Source organism: Triturus cristatus, chromosome 4_2 (genome assembly GCF_964204655.1).
Source record: "Triturus cristatus chromosome 4_2, aTriCri1.1, whole genome shotgun sequence".
Classification (NCBI taxonomy): domain Eukaryota; kingdom Metazoa; phylum Chordata; class Amphibia; order Caudata; family Salamandridae; genus Triturus; species Triturus cristatus.
Window position 1 is genome coordinate 297,107,714 of NC_140586.1, and position 22,585 is coordinate 297,130,298.

At 48.7% G+C, this 22,585-nt stretch overlaps 1 protein-coding gene across 3 annotated transcripts in view; it reads right to left on the reverse strand.

The window, feature by feature from the left end:
* The window catches only part of TNR (tenascin R), a 1,024,744-nt gene that overhangs the window by 58,974 nt on the left and 943,185 nt on the right, over positions 1 to 22,585 (reverse strand). For all 3 annotated transcript variants that reach the window (XM_085601599.1, XM_085601598.1, XM_085601597.1), the window contains exon 17: positions 5,598 to 5,741. In XM_085601599.1, coding sequence (XP_085457725.1) covers positions 5,598 to 5,741 — 144 coding nt within the window. The remainder of the gene's footprint in view (positions 1 to 5,597; positions 5,742 to 22,585) is intronic.

Here is a 22,585-nt window from a genome sequence, read left to right on the forward strand (position 1 = left end):
GTAGGTTAGGAATATCAAGGACAAAATATTTTATGGTCGCAATATCATGACCAGAATATCGAGGGACAAAATATTGAAAAGTAAGTTTGTATACATTTTCTACACCTGAATCCACATATACGTTCCGTGGTGATTTTATATCTTCAAGATACATAGATTTATGGGCAATGCAAATTTCCAGAAAGACACAAATTGCTAAATCCTGCTTCTCATGTAACACAATCAAAGTAAATGAATGACAACATTATAGGTGCACAGATACAGAATGCTGTGATCACAAGTACAATTCATATGTTCCTAGATATCATATCCTACTCAAGGTTATGTCTTTTTGTAAATTTTTCTCAACTCAGGGGTCTTCTCTAGCTTGTGATTTGGATCCCTGAAACTATTACTCGCAATGAATCCCAAGGACCCAGCTATTCTTTGACATTATTTAAATACCGTAGTTCCTAGGTATATGGGGTTGCCCACTCACTATTTTGGTTTTACCAGAATATGAAAAGTGACACGAAATATAGATATCGAACTTAGATGGGAAAATTAATGTTCTTGGAAATGTGGTGGTTACATTTGGGTGAAGGTGGTTTAAGTAATCTGTGTGACGGCCATTCCAAGGGGCATATGTACAAGCCCCTATTGCCACCGCAACGTCACCTATATTGATGTTGTGGTGGCGATAGAGGTTGCGCCTTATGTACAAGGCAGCGTTAAGCCACTTAATGTGGCTTAACACTGCCTTGTACATAAGGACCCTGTTGCCCATGGCCCTTTTTGGCTAAAGTTCCCTAAACTGTTTGCCTTCCCCCTAGACCTCTGACATGGTGTTGCCAACTTAGATGCTTTGGGCACTTTGCCACTGCTGATCAGTGTCAAAGTGCAAGTGCTCCCTGTATAAAGTGTTACGGTAATTGGTTGTCCATAATTGGTATGTTTGCCTTACTAGTAAAGTCCCTAGTAAAGTGCACTATGTGTGCCAGGGCTGGTAATGCAAATGCTACTAGTGGGCCTGCAGCACCAATTGTGCCACCCACACAAGTAACCCAAAAGAGAAAACTCAGGCCTCCCACTGCAGTGCCTGCACGCAGTTTGCTAACTGCCATGCTGTCCTGACAAGTGCACCCACTTGCCAGGCATTACCCTTCCCTTTCCATGCACATCAGACACCCCTATAGTAGGCTCAAGGTACCCCCCTGGGCAGAGTGCAGTGTCTGTGAAAGGTAGGACATGTACTGAGGTGTGTACCATGTCCTGACAGGGAAATACTCTCCATTTCGTTTTTCACTGTTGCAAGGCCATCTTGCCCATAGGACCAAATGGGGAAGGCTGTGTAATATGTTTGCAGCCTATCTTCCCATAGGCTTAAGATGGAGAGGTGAAGTTTAGTGTGCCTGAACTCACAATTTAATTACACATCTTTTTGTGAAGGTGGTCTTTGAATTGTGTGTTTAGAAACCACGCTTTTAGAAGTGGCTGTTTTTTTGTTCTAACAATTCTGTGTGTCTCTGCCTGGTTGTGGATTGACTATCTGGATTTGAATGTGATAGGATCTGGGAAGTGTCTTGTCCCAGGGAAGGAGTAGGTGAGACAGGAACAGGCTGATCTGCATCTGGAGTGCAGGGGGGAGGAGTAGCCCCCTGGATGTGAAGAGGCCGGGGCTGTTACCATAAAAGAATGGCTCCAACTCCAGCTGAGTGTCTGAGGAACCAGACCCCCACTATCAAAGGAAGAAGGTGCCACTAGCAGAAAGACACCCAGAACTGGTTTGGACAGGGGTCAGTGCCCTCTGAACACAAAAAGACTTCAAAGACATTTTGCGGTATAACTATAACCCCTGGACTTTGGACTGATCAAGACTGAAAAGGATTGAAACTACTTTGTGGTCAAGAGGAACCTCTGCCAAGGAAGAATAGCTGAAGAGACTGAAGAGAAGGACTGACCCTTGCTGTGTGTTCTGGGGCTGGCCTGCAGTTTGCTGATTTAACTAAGGAGAGGCTAAGGAATTTTGCTGCGTGCTGGGTCACCCTGCTTGAAAGGACTTTGCTGTGTGCTGTGTCCAGAAGTAACGTGTCTCCAAGGGCCCGAGGAGAGCTGTCTTCCTGTTGTGGAAACTCAGGAGCATCAAATTTTCCAAGTGTGTCTCAGCGACGCTGTGTGCGTGTGCTGTTTGCAGCCTGAGACCTTTGTAAGCATTGCCCTGGGACTATGTGACCCAAAGCCCAACCGAGTCTCAGTGACGTATTGTGCGTGTGCAGCCTAAGACTGCCGTGGGGTCCGTGGTGCCAGTTGGAAAGTGCCCCATGACTGCAGTGCCCCTGCAGCATGAATCATCGTCCACGCTACAGTGTAGCTGTTTGTGGCCCGAGCCGTCATCGTAACTGAGGCTGCGGATCAAGATCGCTGCTGTCAGCCCGAGCCGCAACGTGCTGAAGGATTTCATAAAGCTAAGGAAGTCGTGAGGTAATCGTGAGAGGAATCTGCCCAAAATCGTCAGCAACGTAGGAGGCAGCGTCGTAACCTGTCCAGCTACAGCGTCACCTTGCATCGGAGCTGTGTCGTCATCGGGAGCACCTAGCAGGACGTCCGACGAGCGGGGGGAGAGAGCGAGGCAGCACACCCCCCAGGTAAGGCTTGGACACCGGTCGGGAGCCTCAAGCATGTGTGGCCTGGGGAGGAGTACAGGAGAAGTACAGGAACGCTCCCGTCTCTCTCCCGCTGCATCACATTAGACGCGCTGAGCCCTCGAGCGGCCCGGACCTGCCCGGCAGGACTGGGGCCGCCGTCGGAAGTTCAGGACTGTTGTCTGTGGTTGGGGTCTAGTGGTGCCCACGCTAATCGCGTCGATTGGCCTGGTATTATTCCTGCATTACGAACTCCCTTATTACTTGCATTAGGGATTGTCTTTTTCCTGCATTACGAACTGCCTGATTACGTGCATTGAGGAGTGAATAATTCTCGCATTATGAACTGCCTTATTACTTGCATTAAGGAGTGCGTTATACTTGCATTCCGAACTGCCTGATTACGTGCATTGAGGATTGCATTATTCTTGCATTACAAACTGCCTTATTACTTGCATTAAGGAGTGCGTTATACTTGCATTCCGAACTATTACGAACTGCCTGATTACTTGCATTGAGGATTGCATTATTCTTGCATTACGAACTGCATTAGTCTAACAATACGAACTGTATTCCGAAGTACATAGCATTGCATTAGGACTGCATTTGAACATTGTGAACTGCTCATTAATAGCGCAATAACATACAAGTGTTTGTTGGCCTAATAACCGGCAAAGTGAAATATTACGAATACGCATATGTTGGATCCTTATCGTATGGTCTTACCGTATTTGTCTTCTTGATAAAGATACCTCTATTTTCATACATCAGTGTGGTGTCCATTTTTGGTGTTATCACTGTGTCACTGGGAGTGTGGTTGCAAATACATTACACATTGCCTTGAAGATAAGCCTGGCTGCTCGTGCCAAGCTACCAGGGGGTGAGCAGGGGTTATTAAAGAGGGTGTCCCTCCTTTCCCTGACTAGAAGCAAGGGTCCCTATTTGGACCAAGGTAACTACCTCAGCCAACTAGAGACCCCCAGTTCTAACAGCCCCCTTTCACGCTATGGTTAGTGTGAAAGGGGTGTGCAGTGGGTGTTGTGGTGAGCGTTCCACTGCAACACCCATTCATTTTGACGCTGCCCCCTATGTGCAAGGGTGGCGTACATAGGAGGCAGTGCCAAAATTAAGACCAGGTTAATCCTGTTCTTAAGTTGGTGAAACAAGGAGAAATGCATTATTTCTCCTCGTTTTTGCTTTTCCCATGTGTGCTGCCTTGTGCAGTACACCTGAAAAAAGCAAAATGCCACGGTTTGTTTATGTACCGGAAGGTGTCCCTTCCTATACATAAACAAACGTTTAAAAAAAATCAATTTTGTCACTTTCATGTGTGCTGCATGAAGCAGCACACATGAAAGTGACAAAATGGCATTTTGGGATTATGTGCAGGAAGGGACACCTTCCTACACATAAACAATCCTCCCCTGCACGCAGACACCCTTGCACTATGGTGCAAGGGTGCCTGTGTTGATGCTGAGTTGCTAAACTTAGCGCCATTGCAGGGAGAAACGCAAGGCTGCACCACATTCTTGTGAATATGGTGCAGCCTTGCGTTTCAGAAGTGGCAGAGAGAGGCTTTAAGCCAGGAAGGCTAACGCCTCTATCTGCCACTCCATTGTACATATGGCCCTAAGTCTCCCACACGGTGAGGCGGGGCTTTACCAACAGAAAGCATGAATGTATGACAGCAAAGCTTCAACATGCCTTCTGAATCAGGGGTGCCCAGCTCGACTCCATTGAGTGTTGCACCAAGCTGAGAGGTCATGGGCAAAGGGGTGTGAAAACACTACATTACCCTATAGATACCAAGGTGGCATGGGCATGGTGTGCTTGGTTGACAAGGCTTTCCCATGCAAAAGTAACCAGCCTGTTTTTTTACCGCACCTGGGACCCACTAGCAGCTGCGATGGAAATAGAAGAAAGTACCAGGGGATCCATGCTGTGGAGAGAGCACAGCCTCGATTATGGGACTATACTGATGGGATAAGAAGAAACGCAGAGGAAGGAGTGTATTACTTGGAACTGGATTAAATTGTAATTATGCAATTGTTAGTTTCCGAAATACGAGCAATGTGTATCTCATATATTTTTGTTTCCGAACCATTTATACTGTTCCACCTAGTTTTCAGCTGCTGGACAATGCATCAAGCCGAAAGAGTCAATTTTCTGCTCACGCCAGTTTCTTGCTGCTATCATAAGCGACTGTTATATACACCTTTCGGTGAAACACCCCTGGAGTCGCGATCGACATGTATTTCATGTAGTAAATAACATTTTCAACAAAATGATATGTCTCGTGAAATACATATTTAGCAGTTTCACCCATTCTTGGAATTGATGTATCATAATGATTTTGATATACCTTACTAATTAATTGGTTTTTACTGGCAGTATACAATCTATGTCAGAGCACAATTAGCTGACTGTGATTAGGATAATTATAGAGATGAAGAACGTTTAGGCAAATGGACATTGCTTCCAAAACTGTGCTGGCTCAGGGATAAACCTCCAGTCGTTTTGTGTTCCTGATGCCCTACAACCTCACTGATGATGTGTTTAAAAAATGAGGAACAATTCACTGTAATGGTCAGGTGAAAAGATACATCAGGTGTGAAAATCTACATTGTATAAAGCTCCCAGCAGCCCTCCACCTAGGGATACAACTCCAGAACGCAGCGGTAAACATAATTTGAATGGAACACTCGTATCTAAGCTTGTAAAATATATATATTTGTTTTTGCAACCGAAGGTATTGGGGCGCTTTAAATAAGCACCAGTTACGTTACACAAGGGCACATGCATTTTTGGTAGGCGCGGGGAGATTAAGTGATTTGCCCTGAATCACAAGATGTTGAGCTAACGCCGAGCTCGAACCTGGTTCCCCAGCTCCAAAGTCGTCAGCTCTAACCGTAAGGCCACATCCTCTCCCCAACCTTCTCTTGGTTAGGTACAAGTAGGGAGTCAGAAGACACATACCTGTGGTAAAGTTGGTGATGATGGTCCTGCTTGTGAGCGGCCCATTGGTGGCATACATGGTGGCAGAGTAACTGGTTCTGGGAATGAGACCAGTGAGCTGGCACTCCTGGTTGGCACCATCAACAACAATCGTCTCTCCGGCAACTGGAATCAGATGTAACAGAGTGGTTACGGCTTGACACAATGAGGAATCCACTAAACATAGACAGCTTCTGGAACCAGAACACTGGAGACAGAAAACTTCAGTAGGAATTTATTTTTGGTGAAAAAAAAATACTCCTATTAGGCACTCATTTTTGGGGATCGGGATTTATTTTTTTATCACCAGACTGTTGACCCAAATCGAGATTAGGCGGCCTTTGGATTCAGCAACTTCAGCTTTCAGCAGAGCAGTTAGAGGGCTCCTACGCTTATGCTTTTTAAGTCTTAAGCATTGCACCCGAACTGATTTAAGTGGTCCAATAAATTAACTTTACATGAACACCGGATTGTGTTACATAAATTTAGCTTAGTTTGTTAGGCACAGGTAGATTAAGTGATTTTCCCAGAATCACAGGATGTTGAGCTCACACGGGGACTTGAACCTAATTTTCCAGTTGCTAAGTCGGCAGCTCTGGCCATTAGGCCACACCTCAGTAACTAATCATGTGTTGTATTTGCCCTGGCATTCTTCATCCGTAACGCTAGATGTAACTTAGAAAATTCAAGAGAGGATCTGACAGACGCCACACTAAACAGATACATGAGAATCTGCTTATCAATCACTTTCGAAAATATTTTTAAAGCAATGTTAACATCTTATCACTGGGTGATAGGCAACAAAATGTATAAAAAGATGTCTAAGCAGTTTTTGGAAAATTGAACAGCTGTTACAAGCTTTCTCCCTTCAACACTAGAGGGGGTTGAGATGTCTTCAAGAAAGAGACAAATTAGCACATTTATAAGGACGCACAGAAGTGTAGAGCATTTTGTGGATATGCAAGCTTCGACATTTATGCAGAGATTAGCATTATGGATAAGCTTTTTGCAAATGCGATGGAGTCTCCAGAGTGGTAAGAAAACCTGGATGATGAACATTGCTGAATGGAAATGAACTAAGCTCTAGGGAGAAGAGCTGTGTTTGGCTTTCAGCTGAAACCTGAAATTCGACAGACTCAAGTTCCTAGAACCTATGTAAACATCGCACTCACACACACATCCATCCATGCATATAATAATAATTTATATAGATCACACCATGGATTGTTTCTTCGACCTTGATCATAGGTGTTTCAATAGTACTCTCGTCTCACCTTAAGAAGGATGAAAAGCTGAGTCGGACCTGCCAGGACTCGAACCTCTGACCTGCAGATCCCCGCGATGTCCTTTGTTAACAGCAGCACAGTTATCACCATAGACATTTTAGGCCTGATTCACAAAGCGATTTGCATGTTTAAATCTGCATTTACAGAAGATGACACTGTAATCGTAAACGCTTTACTTTAAGCATAATATTACCCCATGATAAGTGTAATATTACGGGCAAGTAAGTAACACTGTCTGGCGTAGATACAGTATTCTAGGGCGGAGTTTCCTTCGATACTCTGGCAAAACCCTGGGGGCCTTATTTATGAGGCCCTTATGCCGCAGTTGAATCACTTCTTCTGACACTGTGGTGGCGTAAAAAATGCGCCACACTGAGTCATATTTACAAAGTGACGCATCTAGCAGATGCGTCACTTTGTAAACCCATGCACTACATTATACCTGCGTCAGGTATAATGAATGCAGGATGGGCGTTTCGGCGCAGAAAAAGCTCGTAGATGTGTCGCAGTGAAATCTATGAGATTTCACTGCAACACTTCTAAGGCCTCACTGCATCAAATCCATACGCCTGCTTAAGGGGTGACGAAGGCCTTTTCACATGGGGCTTACTCCATGTGAAATGACACATTGCTGGAGTCGCACACTCCAGCAATGTTCATTTTTGCGCCGACTGATAGGTCAGGATTCCTGATGTATCTGTCAATCCTTGCGACATGGATAGTCGTACAGTAAATACGGTGCATCCATGGTGTTGCAAGGAGGGCACACTGAAAAGTGTTGCATTGCTGTTTTACCGCAGCGATGCAACACTTTCATAAAGGAGGCCTGGGTGTTCCACATTTCCTCTCCAACCCCTTCCCTCCTTGGAAAGGATGGATTTCCCTCAGGAAATATATTTTCCCGGTGGAGAAAAGAAACCAAAGAAAAATTAGTTATTGCACTAAAGTGAATGAATGAATGAATACACACTTATATAGCGCATGGAAACCCAAGGGCATCCCAGCGCTTAATGTGGCGCCTCAGTCAGCACAACTCAAGAGAAAAGGAAGGTTTTAAGCTGTTTCCTGAAATTAAAGTAGTTAGGTTCCAGGCGAATATATGTTCAGGAATTCGGTTCCATAACTTGGCTGCATTGTATGAGAACCGCCGACCTCCTGTACGAACTCGCTTAATCATAGGCACTATGAGTAAGCGTTTATGGTTAGATCGCAGCATCCTATTGGGGTGATAAAGTTGGACCATGGACTGGATCAATGGGGAGCCTTTTGCAGAGATGGCTTTGTGAACAATGCACATGGCCTTAAAGCTAATTCTGGCCTGAATGGGAAGCCAGTGCAGACTGGTAAGGGCTGGTTTGGCTGAACTGCGTTTAGGAATGTTCATTAATAGGCGGGCAGCACAGTTCTGAACAATTTGTAGTCTGTTGGTAGTTCCCTGGGGTGTTGACATTTTAGCATATGCAGTTGTATAACCGTTACAATTACCACAGCGGAAATGCCAACACAAAGATGCGAAAAGTTCCAAAGTACACCTGGAAATCTGCAATTGGTGCAGTTTTTCAAGTGAACTTCCGGTAATTGTTTTGCAAAAAGTCTTAAACCTACAGTCATGAAATGAGTTAACTTTGCTGGTGGAGATTTGCGACTTTTTATATGAATTCGGTCCTTTGTAATGTAGTGAAAGTTGGCAATGCTCTCAGGCCCTTATTTATGAAGGGCTTGCACTGCCGTTGCATCACATTTTTTGATGTTGCTGTGGCGTAATCAGTGTACCACACTGCACCCTATTTAAAAAGTGACACATCTAGGCAGATGCGTCACTTTGTTAACCCCTGCACTACATTATACCTGCGTCAGGTATAATGTATGCAGGGTGGGCGTTCCCCGTAAAACAGCCTCATAGAAGTGGTGCAGTGAAACGTATTAGATTTCACTATGCCACTTCTATGACTTGACTGAGTCAAAATCCTTATGCCTGCTTCAAGGAGCCTTAAGGATTGATGCAAGTCTTTTCACATGGGATTCGCCCATGGGTTATGACACATCGCTGGAGTTGCATCAGTTTTCCGACACACTCCAGGAATGCGTAATTTTTGCACCACCAGATACATCAGAATTCCTGACGTATCTGTAAATCCTTGTGCCATGGAGCACCGTACTGCAAATACAGCACATCCATGATGTCGTAAGGATGGTGCTATGAAAATTGATGCATCACTGTTTTTGCCCAGTAATGCATCACTTTTCATAAATGGGGCCCTCAATGTGTCAATCAATGGGTTAAACAACGTAGGGTGAATGCACCCTTCAGCAAACTCGAGCGCCAATTCAGAGGTGATGTTGAGAACGCCCCCTCGTTTGATGAAGGGCCTCTGGGTGATCTTGCTATGTTCCAGCTGCTGTGCTTAATTCGTAAACTAAAATAATTTAAAAAATAAATTAATTAATAAACAAAAAATAAGTGCATGGATCCAATGTTTTTCTTAGTAGCCTGCTGCCAGAGCTGCCAGTTACCAGGGTAGCAAATGCAAAAAGTACAATTGATGGACAGAATGTTGAACAATGTCAAATCTTCACCCCAGTACAGGGATCTGGGCCTATATCCACTTGTTTTTTTTACAAAAGCAAAGCAAAAATGTTTTTTGAGCAAAAGAGCAATGGATTAAACCCAGATCTCTTCCCTGGGAGTGAGTAGATGAAACGTTTCAGCACTCTGACCATCATCTTGTTGGGATGTATGTCGTTACAACGCACACTTTTACAACGCATGCACTTACAACGCATTTTTTACAACGCAACATCCACTACAACGCATTCCATTACATCGCAGGACACTACAACGCATTTTTAAAAACTACCTTTACAACGCATTCCATTACATCGCATACTACCTTTACAATGCATACCATTACAACGCATAATATTACATTGCATTTAAGGTAAGTATTGGATAGTATAGGGGTAAAAATTACTAAACTTACTCCAGGGGGTGCAACAGTAGAGTAATTGTTGGATAATATAGGGGTAAAAATTACTATTCTTACTCCAGGGGGTGCAACAGTAGGGTAAGTGTTGGATAGTATAGGGGTAAAAATTACTATTCTTACTCCAGGGGGTGCAACAGTAGGGTAAGTGTTGGATAGTATAGGGGTAAGAATTACTATTCTAACTCCAGGGGGTGCAACAGTAGGGCAAGTGTTGGATAGTATAGGGGTAAAAATTACTATTCTAACTCCAGGGGGTGCAACAGTAGGGTAAGTGTTGGATAGTATAGGGGTAAAAATTACTATTCTAACTCCAGGGGGTGCAACAGTAGGGTAAGTGTTGGATAGTATAGGGGTAAAAATTACTATTCTAACTCCAGGGGGTGCAACAGTAGGGTAAGTGTTGGATAGTATAGGGGTAAAAATTACTATTCTAACTCCAGGGGGTGCAACAGTAGGGTAAGTGTTGGATAGTTTAGGGGTAAAAATTACTATTCTAACTCCAGGGGGTGCAACAGTAGGGTAAGTGTTGGATAGTATAGGGGTAAAAATTACTATTCTAACTCCAGGGGGTGCAACAGTAGGGTAAGTGTTGGATAGTATAGGGGTAAAAATTACTATTCTAACTCCAGGGGGTGCAACAGTAGGGTAAGTGTTGGATAGTGTAGGGGTTTTAATGTAATATTATGCGTTGTAATGGTATGCGTTGTAAAGGTAGTATGCGATGTAATGGAATGCGTTGTAAAGGTAGTTTTTAAAAATGCGTTGTAGTGTCCTGCGATGTAATGGAATGCGTTGTAGTGGATGTTGCGTTGTAAAAAATGCGTTGTAAGTGTAGTGCGTTGTAAAAGTTGCGTTGTAAAGGTTGTATACCTCTTGTTGTGTTTGCTATGTTTGCCCAAAGTGGCCATGGGCATGCCTAGATGTGTGTCACTTGCTCGCTGTGCCACTGGATTCAAACTAGCCTGGCTTATGAGGGGTAATACCCCAAAATCAATCCTAGGATGCCTGTTTCCAGTCCAGTGATGACCTGGCCTGGCAGTTCGGGCTGGACTGTTCCCATGAGGAGCAGGATCAAGACTGATTTGCATTTGGCTGGGTCCAAACTAGGGTGATATAATGAGCAAAAGAGCAATGGATCAAACACAGATCTCTTGACTGGGGGTGAGTAGTTGAAAAGTGTCAGCACTCCGTCCATCATCTTGTTGTGTTTGCTATATACGCCCTAAGAGTCCAAGGGTATGCCCAGACATGGGTCCCTTGCTCGCTGTGCCACTAGATTTAATCGAGGCTGGCTGATGAGGTTTAATATGCCGACACCGGTCCTAGGATGCTTGTTTCCAGTCCAGGAAGGACTTGGACTGGCAGTTCGGGCTGGACTGTTCCCATGAGGAGCAAAGTTAAGTCTGATTTGCATATGGCTGGGTCCAAACTGGAATGGCATAGCGAGCAAAAGAACGATGGATTAAACCCAGATCTCTTGACTGGGGGTGAGTGGTTGAAAAGTTTCAGCACTCCGTCCCACATGTTGTTATGTTTGCTAGGCTACCCTGGTGGAAGCATACTCTAAGGCTGTTTTATTCTGGATTCTACCTTCATGCCTTTGTCTTCCACCACCACCCCTGCTTTCTCACTTTGTCACAGCTTTACTATTTTGATTTTCCTACTCCTTTCTTTCTTTTCCGTCTTTCTTTCTCTTGTTTTAGGTCAAAGTCTTATGAGTAATCAAAAATCCCGATACCAAAGAAATGGGTGTCGACCACCTGAAAATGAGCCACTGCCCAGATGACTTGAAATGTTCTGTTCCCTTAAAGTATGGATGTCTCAGCGGGTGAATACGAGCCAGCAGCCTTCGCTATGTTGCTGCTAGGTCTTTACAGGGAGAGGTCGTCAACTGGCAACAAGTTAAATTAAACTATGTACGACTGAGCTGGTGTGGTGGAGTGTCTTTGGGCGATTACTGGTCATTCTCTAGTCTATGTGCTGAAAGTACTGTTGTTTGTGTAATTGTTGTTGCTTGAAACTTTATCAGATGGTCTAGCAGTGTCGCTCTGTATGTGTTCGGTGTTCTGACAGATTCAGTGTCCACTGTGCAACATAAGATTGTAACTATTGCACATTGTGAGGGCTGTCAGGTGCCAGTGCACTGCTGCACCTCGTGTTTTTACAATGTGTAGTCGTAGGCCAGACATTAGAGAGACTTGTCTACTGTGGGCAGTGATCACGAGCAGCGTGGCATTTCGACACATTCTGAATTGACCTACAATTTTTACAGATGAAAGTGATCATACTCCCTAACAAATATTGATCTTCCTATGGATTAGAAATAAGACTGTGCACTCTCTAGATGGGCGACAACAAACCTTTTATCCTCTTTTTTTTTACATAAATCGCGACCTTTGACTAAGGTTAGGACGCATTCTGAAGAGATCAACTGGAAAGGACTCTAAGCCCCAGAGGGCCCTGCTCCTCTAAGGAGGGGCCAATTTCATCGCACTGGTGGGCGCTTTAAAAGCCTCATTACTTCCCCGTGGTGCAGGACGCATCCTGAAGAGATCAACGGGGTAGGACTCTAAGCCCCAGACCGCCCTGCTCCCGTAAAACAGGGCCAATTTCATCGTGCTGGCAGGCACTTTAAAGGCCACATTACTTCCCTGCGGCATGAGATGTGCGCAGGCATTGCCCAGGCCAAGGGTGGGCCTGTCTGCGCCCTTCAGAGCCCAAAGGAGGCCGGGCTGGGCCAGCCCTCTTGGATCTGTTCAATTAGAGGTACTGTTTGGTAATCTTTTTTGCATTCAGGGCCTGTTTTTCCGCATTTCTTGGCTTTGTTTTGGTTGTTTGTGGTTATCCTAGTCAACAATATGGGGAGGAAGAACAAAATAATCGGTGGCCAAACTGTTTCGATTCCTCCAGCTAAGTGTACCTCAATCATTGTTGGAGAGGGTTATTAGGACCAAGATTGCCCTGACAGAGAGACGGCTTTCCCTTAATCTGGGTTCAGTTTCAGTCTCTTCGGCTCATGAGTGTGGTGGATCCAACCTTCTGATTCGGCGTCTGGACTGCCTTTGTCTATTCACACTCCCACAGCTGAGGAGGTTGACACCACAATTCCCCTCCCTGCGGTAATGGTAGCCTCCACTTTCAATCTCAATCTCCAATCAGCAAGAGGGAGAAGCGGGGGGCCTGTAACGCATAAAAAGCAACACCTAGTTATATTAACCAGGCTTGTCAAACTATGGCCATAAGCCCAACTCCTCAGGCTCCCCCCTCTTTGGCAGGGGTTCGAGGGAGTAAGCCTTAGACCAGTATCGAAATGAAACCCTCTTGGATGATTATTGTTCTAAATTTAAGGAACTATTACTGACAGAGCTTTCCCCTGTCCTGGAAAGACTTAAATCGGTTGAAGTGTAATTGTCTACTCTTTCAAGATCCTCTTCTCAATCTTCCACTATCACAAAATCCACCAATATGGAACTTTATGCTATGTCTAACTCCCATTCTCCCTCCCACAGTTCTTCTGCATTGGCATTATCTGGAGGGTCCAATACTGGGCTGAATCGTGTTTGCTTCCATAATTTGGTACGGGGCCAGTTCAAGGTCCTGGGACACACGTGTTGCCTGAGGAGAGCAACAGGCCAAGTCTGGGGGACAACTGCCCATCTGCTTGGCCGCACAGGGCTGGATTAACGCTCAGCAGCACTGATCCGAACCCTAATCAGATTACTATCAATCTCCCCCCCAGCAACCTGCCCTTATGTGGTGATCCTTAAGAGAGTACCCTAACTACATAGGGACCAAGGGGAAACTTCCAGGGAACTTCTAAACAAGGTATTGGATTGGCTTGCATGTCATAGAGTTTTCCCCTTTGCTTTAGTCAGTGACATCCTGCTGACCCGTAGGTGGCTTGGATTGGGCCGGGTTGCCCAGAGTCAAGGGGTGACTGTGTTGTAGTGATTTTCAAATCTACTGTTCTGGTGCAAAACCTGCTGTTTGGGCCTGTGAACAAATCTGGGGATAAGGGTAACATTACTCTGGCGCTTTTAGGGTATTTTTATAAACCTAGCTCTCTCCACCCACTGGCAGGTTGTCCCAGACCATCAATGATTGTTGTCAGTGGTAGGAGCAACCAGGGGAACACCCAGTCTGTGTCCCAGCCTTTTTTTTTTTTTTTTTTTTTTTTTTAAACTTTATTTATTGGATTTTGCATCAAAACCATACAATCACACAGTTATCATAATCAAACTTCGGTGGCATTTCAAGGTCTGAATCATTACATCAGTATATCCAATGCATGTCCGGGGGGGGCGGGAACAGCAAAATAGACATTATCATGAGTCTTAGCACAGGGACCCTGGGCAGGAAAAAACCGGCAACAGAGCCACACACAAGAAAAGCGAACAGTGTAGTCCTGAGGGGTTCTTCAGCGGACCTTCCCCATACAGTATACCTCTCCCAGGGCATGACTGCAATCCTTAAGACACGTGTAACAGATATGCAACCCGATCATCCCAGCCTGGCAATCGTGGAAGAACTCCCGCCCCCACAGCACCGCAACAGCTCAACCGATCCCTTGCGTAGTTTGTGAATCATGAGCAGCAGAAGCAACGCCATCAAGGGCCGGGGGAGGGGCATCCCCGGTCAGGGCCTCTGGGTATTGCAGTAGGTAACATTGTAGTGGGCCCCATATATCGGCGGGGCGGGATCGAGCCGGGAGCAGGTCGGAGTATGCCAGGATCTGTTCTTGGCAGTAGACAAGGTCTTTAAGCCATTCCTTAAATTTCGGAGCCCTCCCCCGCCCCCAACGGCACGCTATCCTCCGCTTCGCCAACAACAGCGCCGCCGTGACAAACCTGCGGCTTGCCCGCGGAATGTGTTTGGTATACCCCAATAGGGCCTGCACCGGGTCGGGCTCAAGGAGTAAGTCCACCATCTGTGAGACAGCGGAGAACACTTGGGTCCAGTAGGTCTGAATTGCGGGGCAACCCCAGGACAAGTGCAGGAAGTCCGCATGTGGGGCATGACATCTCTCGCAATTATCCGAGTTTTGCAGTTTGAATTTGTGTTTGGTGACCGGTGTGCAGTACAGACGATTTAGGAACTTAAAGTGTATGATACGATGTCTGCTGCTTGCAGAGATTTGCTCTGTCTGTATGCAACAGTATGACCACCTGTCATCTCCCAGCTCTAGCCCCAACTCCCGCTCCCACTCCCCACGAGCCCGTGAGGCGTCAAGTGCAGTGTCAGATCGGATTGTGTGGTATAGTATGGAGACCAGGTGGGAGGGCGAGGACGCCTGTAAGACTCTGTGCAATGGGTCAGTGATTTCGGGTTCCTCCGGGAATGTCTGTAATATGGACCGCATGCCGTGCCTCAGTCTCATGTAGGTGAATAGCTCCAAGGGGGTAGGCGCGTACCCATCAAAGAAGTGTTCCCGATCTCGAAAGCGCCCAGCCGAGAATAGATCACCCCACCTTTGAATCCCCAGTTTGTGGATCAAGTCTTGAAACAGTCTTTCCTGTAGAAGTGGCAGCTGCGGGTGGTAGGCAATGGGGAGAAGGGGCGAGTACAAGAACGAGCTCGCAACTCGCTTAGATATCTCCAGCCATGCCCGTACCGTTCCCTGCAACGCATTATAGTCCGAGGTATTATAAGGGAGAGTACTATGCAGCAGACCGTGCAGAGGCAGGGGAGCCGCCAGCCAGTCCTCCGCAGCGAGTTGGGGCATAAATGCAATGGGGTGGAACCAGTAATATGCATACTGTGCTTGAGCGCAATAGTAGTACAACTCCAGGTCCGGTATGTCCAAACCCCCCCGGGAGTAGGGGGAGGTCATCACCTCCCACTTCAGCCGAGGTCTCTTCCCGCCCCAAACTAGCCGAATCAGTTCCGAGCGCAGTCGATTGAAAAAGTGCCGACCCGGTGGGAAGGGAATGTTCATGAACAGATACAAAAGTCGGGGGAGCACCACCATCTTAATCAAGGCAGCACGTCCTGCCATCGAGAGGGGGAGCGCTATCCAGCGGTCTACGCAGGAGGAGACCTGTGTCAGTGCCGTACCATAGTTAGAGCGCATCAGTTCGTCCCTGTCGCGAGATATCCTGACGCCTAGATATTTTACGTCAGACTCACACCATTCTATGGGATAGTCAAGTGAGAACCTCCGACATCCATCCGTCAAATGGAGGATCTGAGACTTGGCCCAATTGATTCGCACGCCTGACATTTCCCCATACGTGATGAATTCCCTGAGTAGCGGGTTCAGGTTGTTTTGGGGGTCTCGCACATACAAAGTTATGTCATCTGCATAGAGCGACAGCAGAAGCTGCCTCTGCTCGCAGATCAGCGCCCTATGTTGATGACGCTGTCGCAACCGCGAAGCAAGGGGCTCCACCGCCAGTGCGAACAAGAGAGGGGATAAGGGGCACCCCTGCCTGGTCCCCCGGGCGATTCCAAAGGGCTCCGACGTCCTACCGTTGATCAATACCCTGGCACGGGGGCCACCGTAAAGGATAGCTATCCAGCCCAGGAAAACTAGGGGGAAACCCATACTAGTCAGCACCGCCACAAGGTAATCCCACTCCAGGGAGTCGAACGCTTTCGTCGCGTCCAAAAAGACGGCCACCATCTGGAGGCTGGGGTCAACGTTCTGCAGAGTGGCGAATAGCGTGCGCAGGTTGTGCGACGTCGCCCTGCCCGGTATGAAACCCGACTGATCCGGGAGTACTAGCCCCTGCATAAGGAGCGACAGCCGGTTAGCCAGAGTTTTAGAGAGGATCTTTACGTCACAGTTAAGGAGGGACAGAGGCCGGTAGGAGTCAGGGGAGGCCGCCGGTTTACCCGGCTTCAAAAGGGAAGTAATCAATGCCTCTCTCATGGTAGGGGGGAGCTTTCCCAGCGTGTGGGCCTCCTCAAACACCTCTTTCAAGATCGGGGCAAGGATATCTATGTATGACTTATAAAACTCGATCGGGAGCCCGTCGAGGCCAGGGGCTTTCCCCGAGGCCATTTGCATGATGGCCTCACGAATTTCGTCAATCCCGAGCGGCGCCATGTGGAACTTCCTCTGCCTATCAGATAGCCATCCCAATGTGGTCTCCCCTAAATAGGGAGCCAGCTCCGGCGGTGCCGTGTGAGCGGAGGAGTACAGGTCAGTATAATGAGTGACGAATGTTTGCATAATAGACCGGGTGTCTCTGTGGAGCTCCCCCGACCCATCCTGAATCTCGAGGATTTGGTTGTTAAAGCGGGGCGGTCGGATTGCCCAAGCGAGGTATTTACCCGGGCGCTCCCCCTCCCCGTATCTACGAGCTTGAAAGTGTTTCCCCCTGAATCGGACCTCTCTGTCCGCTGTGTCTTTATATTCTGTCAGCAGTTCCCGAAAGCGGGCTTGAGCCCCAGCATCAGTATGAAACGTGGGGGCACTCTCCAAGTCTTTCAAGTCAGTTTCAAGTTTACAAAGGGTGCTACGTAAAACCTTGAGGACCCCCACCCCCTTAGAGATGCATAGTCCTCTAATCGTGACTTTAAATGCCTCCCACACCACGGCAACACTATCCACCGTGCCACCGTTGCGTTGGAAGAAGCTCTCAATTTCCTGCGCTATTTCTGATCTGAAGACGTCATCCAGCAGGGCAGTGGGCTGCAATCTCCACGCCATTGGAGACCCGGCGAGGTCAGTCATGACAAAGTTCAGCAGGACCGGGGCGTGATCGGAGTACGTGCGAGCGAGGTGTTTTACCCAGCCTATCGCGGGGGCAAGCCCCGGTGAAACCAGGATATAGTCCAGTCTCGCCCATGTGGAGTGCGCGGCAGTCCAGTGCGTGCCCTCCCTTGTCACCGGGTGCCTAGAGCGCCACGTGTCTAATAGATGACGCTCAGTAAGAAGGTCATGCACATATGCTTGCGAGCGGGAGTAGTGGTGTGGGTTCGGTTTCGACCTATCACTCCCGGGGTCAACAGCTATGTTAAAATCACCCCCCCACACTAGGTGGGTGGAACCGATACGCAGAATCTCTCCCCACAGCGCCTGAAGACAAGACGGATCATCAGTGTTAGGACCATAATAGCACGCTAAAGTGAGCGTATCCGTGCCCATGCGCCCCCAAACAATACAATACCTGCCCTCCCGGTCTATACGCTCGCCCATGTGCACAAATGGGGTATGTTTCCTAATGAGGATGGCCACCCCCCGTGAGTGGGTGGAGTAGGAGGAGAAGGTACGGTGCACCGCCCAGCGCGAGGCAAATAGCACCGGCCTGGAGGGATCTAAGTGCGTCTCCTGAAGAAAGGCCACACCCACGTGATGCCTGTCCAGGTATGCTAGGACGTGCCTGCGTTTCCTGTGGTCCCCCAAGCCCCTCACATTCCAGGATAAAAAGTTAAGCTGCCCAGTAGAGACCCTATGTGTTTGCGGATCACTCATGGAAGACCAAAAGACTCACACCCAGCAATATAGTACAAACGCCACCCCCCGACCCGTATGTAGAAGACCATGCCAACAGCGCCACATCCCATACAAACTTAACAAACAGTACAAATCCCCAACACCCCCCCCCCTCCCCCCTCCCACAGCAGCATCCCAAACATGCTATCTGGTCGGCCCCCCTCCCCCCCCCCCCCTAACGAACTCCGTCCATAGCAAAGGCCACAGTGGAGCAACATGAAAACTTAAAGTCAATTGGGTAATACCCTTGGGAGGACAGTCTAGGTGAATACACAATAAACCCCTCGATCCAGGAGAGAGTTTCCCGCCCTTGGGCCGGGCTCACCCCATGATCAAAGAGGATGCCCAGCGAGGCGATAATTTCCTGAGAGTCTAGTGCAAGAAAAAGAGTTTCTACACCCCGCTATCAGCCCCTCACAGTGAATAAAGCCGGGCCCATGGGTCACTATATCAAGTCCCTTGATAGCAGATATTCGCACCGCCTTACCAGCCGACAGGCCTCAGTCTCAAAATCGACAGGTCAACACTCCAGGCCCATCAGTCTGATGCCAGCGGTGAGGAGCAGTCCTGGTCACGTTTCTTGAGTCGTTTCAAAAACTCCTCCGCCTGTTGGGGTTTAGTGCAAAAGATTTGTTTTCCTTGATGCGTGATGCGCAGGCGGGCAGGGTAAAGAAGCGCATAGTCAACTTGTGCAGCGCGTAGTTTATGCTTGACCTGGACAAATTTCTTTCGCTCCTCCTGAACCACCGGGGTGAAGTCCGGAAAAATGGTGAAGGCGTTGCCGCCATAGGATAGGCTCTTCTTCTCCCTCGCCGTCCGAAGCGCGACATCTCGGTCACGGAAGTTCAACAGGCGTGCTATAATAGGGCGAGGGGGAGCCCCCGGCGGTGGCCTCAGGGCCAGAGATCTGTGCGCACTTTCCACTATGAACTGGGGGGATAGGGAGTCCGTGCCCACCACCTCGCGCAGGAGACCCTCCACATAGTCCTCCATCTTGCCCGTGTGGGTCGATTCTGGTATGCCAATTATACGGATATTGTTCCTCCGACTACGCGCTTCCAAGTCTTCGTTTTTGGCTGCTATTACATGGAGGATTTTGTCCATGCGCGCCATAGCGGCGGACAGTTCCGTTGTGCGATCCTCGGTGTCTGAGATACGTCTCTCCGTTTCCGTGATGCGTTCGCCATGGCTGTCAACCTTATGTACGATCGAGTCCATGCGGGATTGCATGGAATCCATTTTGTCGACTATGGTCGCAAGACTTTGCCGCATGTCCAGCAAGATGGACTTGACATCATCCCCCGGCGGGGCCTCCACCGGCTCCGACCCCGCCGCAGTAGCCTCCGTCCGCGGCCTGGTCTGCTTTTTGGACTCAAAAGTAAGGCGAGGCTGTCGGCTGTCCGGCTTCCCCATGGCGGCGCCACCAGGCCACCCGCGGCGGGATCAGGGGGGACGCCCGGGTGGGCCCCGGGGGCAAGCGGCCAAGGAGGGGGGGAGTGGCAGCCTAGGGAAGAGGGAGATCGGCCAGATCGTGTAGCAGGTCACTGGCTCAACCACCAGCACCTCGTGCAACCCCCTCCACCTGCCACGCAGGATCTCGCTGGGGACCAGCCGCCCTCCCCGGGGCCAACCGCGACCCCACAAGCACACCGCTCACCTCCACGGCCAGTAGCGACTCTCCGTGAGTGAACGGGATGAGCTCCGCGCGGAGCGTCAGCAGAAGAGAGTCCGGTATATGGGGGCAAAGAGGATCCAAGTCGGGGCCCCAGCGTAGGCACCACCTCGAAGGCCCCAGCGCAGGAGGGTCAGCGGTCAGCGCAGCAGGTAACAGTCTCTCCGGGCCTCGCACCTCTTCCGATCTGTCCCTCCGGCGGACGTGTAATCGCCCCCAGTGGGCTAGCAGTAGGGCAGCAGCCGGGGGGGGGTCCGCGCAGGCCGGTACGAGCCGGACGGCACCGCGCCGCAGTAAGGATCCGGCGCGGGCAGGGAAGGCGGCGACCCCAGCCGGGGATTCAGCCGGGCGCGCCACTCACCAACGCCCGCGCCTGTTGTGCATCACGCCGTGGTCCAGTCCGTCCTCCTGCCCCCGGCCGGGGGGATCTAACGCGGGTCCCAGCGAGCCCCCAGCTGACACGTCGCAGGGCCGCCGCCCGCAGCCGTGGATCCGGAGGTGGGGCCTGTCACCCACGTGAGACGCACCGGACTCGCGTCGCAGCAGCCTCCCGGACACAGCTCCAGCAAGACGTCCTCCACAGCCGGCACAACTTGTGGCGGCTTCGCAGTCCGATATCTCCGGGTCGCCAGGGATGAGACAGCGCCCCAACTGCGGTGGGGATGTTGGTCCACCCACACAGGCCCGCGTGGGCTATCAAATGCGACTTTCAGGAAGGATTATTAAGGATTTCTTCGCTGGGCTGCGGGAGCTTCACCCGAAGGCAGCCATTCCGCTGTGCGCCACCTAGCGCCCTCCTAAAATCGTGTCCCAGCCTTTATATCCAACTGAGCCTCCCCAAGGTGTCCCTCCTGGTGGTAGGGATCAGATTCAAATACCCACTGCGAACCGCTGTGATCCTCTCTCTAGTGTGGACTGACCATCTGCCAGTGCCAAGAGAGAAGTGACCCTAAACAATGGCGGTGTGCCAAAAACAACCCTTCTCCTTCTTGAGTTTGAACATTTCAGGGCTCAAAGATAAGCTTATAAACGCGGCTTGGCTTAATTGTGTAACCAAATATTACTTATAGCTCTACAGGAAACATGGGACACTATTTCTTCTTCATGTGAAGGTTTTGCCTGCTACTCCTGCCCAGCTATTCGTTCCACTCGCACTTACACAGGGTAAAGGGTGGTCTTTCCATATGGATTAACTTGCACCTAAGAGCAGAAGACACAGTTATTGACACAGGAAGTTCGAACTTCGTGGCCCTGCTGATTCAGGATAACATGAGTTCCTTTTAATTTTATTTGATACATTTTTATAATAATGATTTTTTAAACCGCATATGTTCCGTTTGCACAATTGTTGTCGTTTTTATTGGATCTTAAGCTGTAAGAGGTTGGATTTTCCCTTCAGCCTTAGTTTTTGTTTTGTGGGTACTTCAATGCCAAACTGTTTAGCACCAGCGGCGGCTCCTCTGTTATAGCGGAGGAGCGTCGCCCACCTGCTGCCAGCGCAGCAGGCACACACATTCATAGAATGGTAAAAAAATACCATTTTATCATGTGTGGCAGGCAGGAGCTGATACAGTGCGAGGGCAGGGGGCGGGGCTGATTAGTGCAATTGCACTATTACGTCAGCCCCCTGCCAGTGCGCATGAAAGATTGGCCGGCTGTCTACAGCCGACACATCTGACCTGCGCACTTCAGAGCCTTCAATCCAAAGGCTGAGAAACTACCGAGGGATTGCAGCTGCAGGCCCCCAGCCTCAAAATGAGCGCTGGGTTAGCCTTCTCCAACCAATCCTGGAGCTGCATTGGTTGGATTTGCATGGCACAAGGGAGGAAGTCCCTCCCTTTCTGCCCGAGAGCGCCAGAAGAAGAGAGAGACGGTGACCGTACCCTGTGGCCAGCAACATACTTCTGGTAAGATTTTTATGCATCGTGCCCCACCAGATGCTAATGTTGCCGGCCACTACTGTTTAGCACCTTTGTAGAGCAGGGGTTGAAGCTCTTTGTATCTTTCTGGTGTTGATGCGGCCATTTGGACAGCAGGGGAAAGGAGTTAAGTCAATACTTGGCCACATATGATCTTGTTGATGTCGTTGATATGTGCAGGGGACATGGGTCATCTTTGGCAACCTACAGGGCGGGGGTTGATTATTGATTAAATATTTGTCACAAGAATTTTTCTATCCAGGTTTTTACAGAGTGCCATCATAGAGGCTGATTGGGGGTCCGCAATGGTCTAACAGCAGTCGGTAACTTCCTGTTATTGAGGATGGATAACCCCAGAGAAACTATTTCTGTCCCTCAGGATTCCACTGTGGTTTGATAGACACTGCTCTGGCAACAATATGCAAAATCTCTTTGGCTTGGAAGACAATCCAAAACACCTGAAAAGACCAACAAAATACCTAAAACACATTTACTGGCCGAAGTTGATCTTTTTTGCTTGAGTCTGACTATATCAGTGACTGTCGATGTTTGTAGTGATAGAGCCCAATCTCATGAGATGCTGCTGTTGGCTGACACATCAACCACGAGTGACAGGTTCGGAGGTGCGTGTTCAGCCATGCATTCAGCACAACAAAGAGACCCATA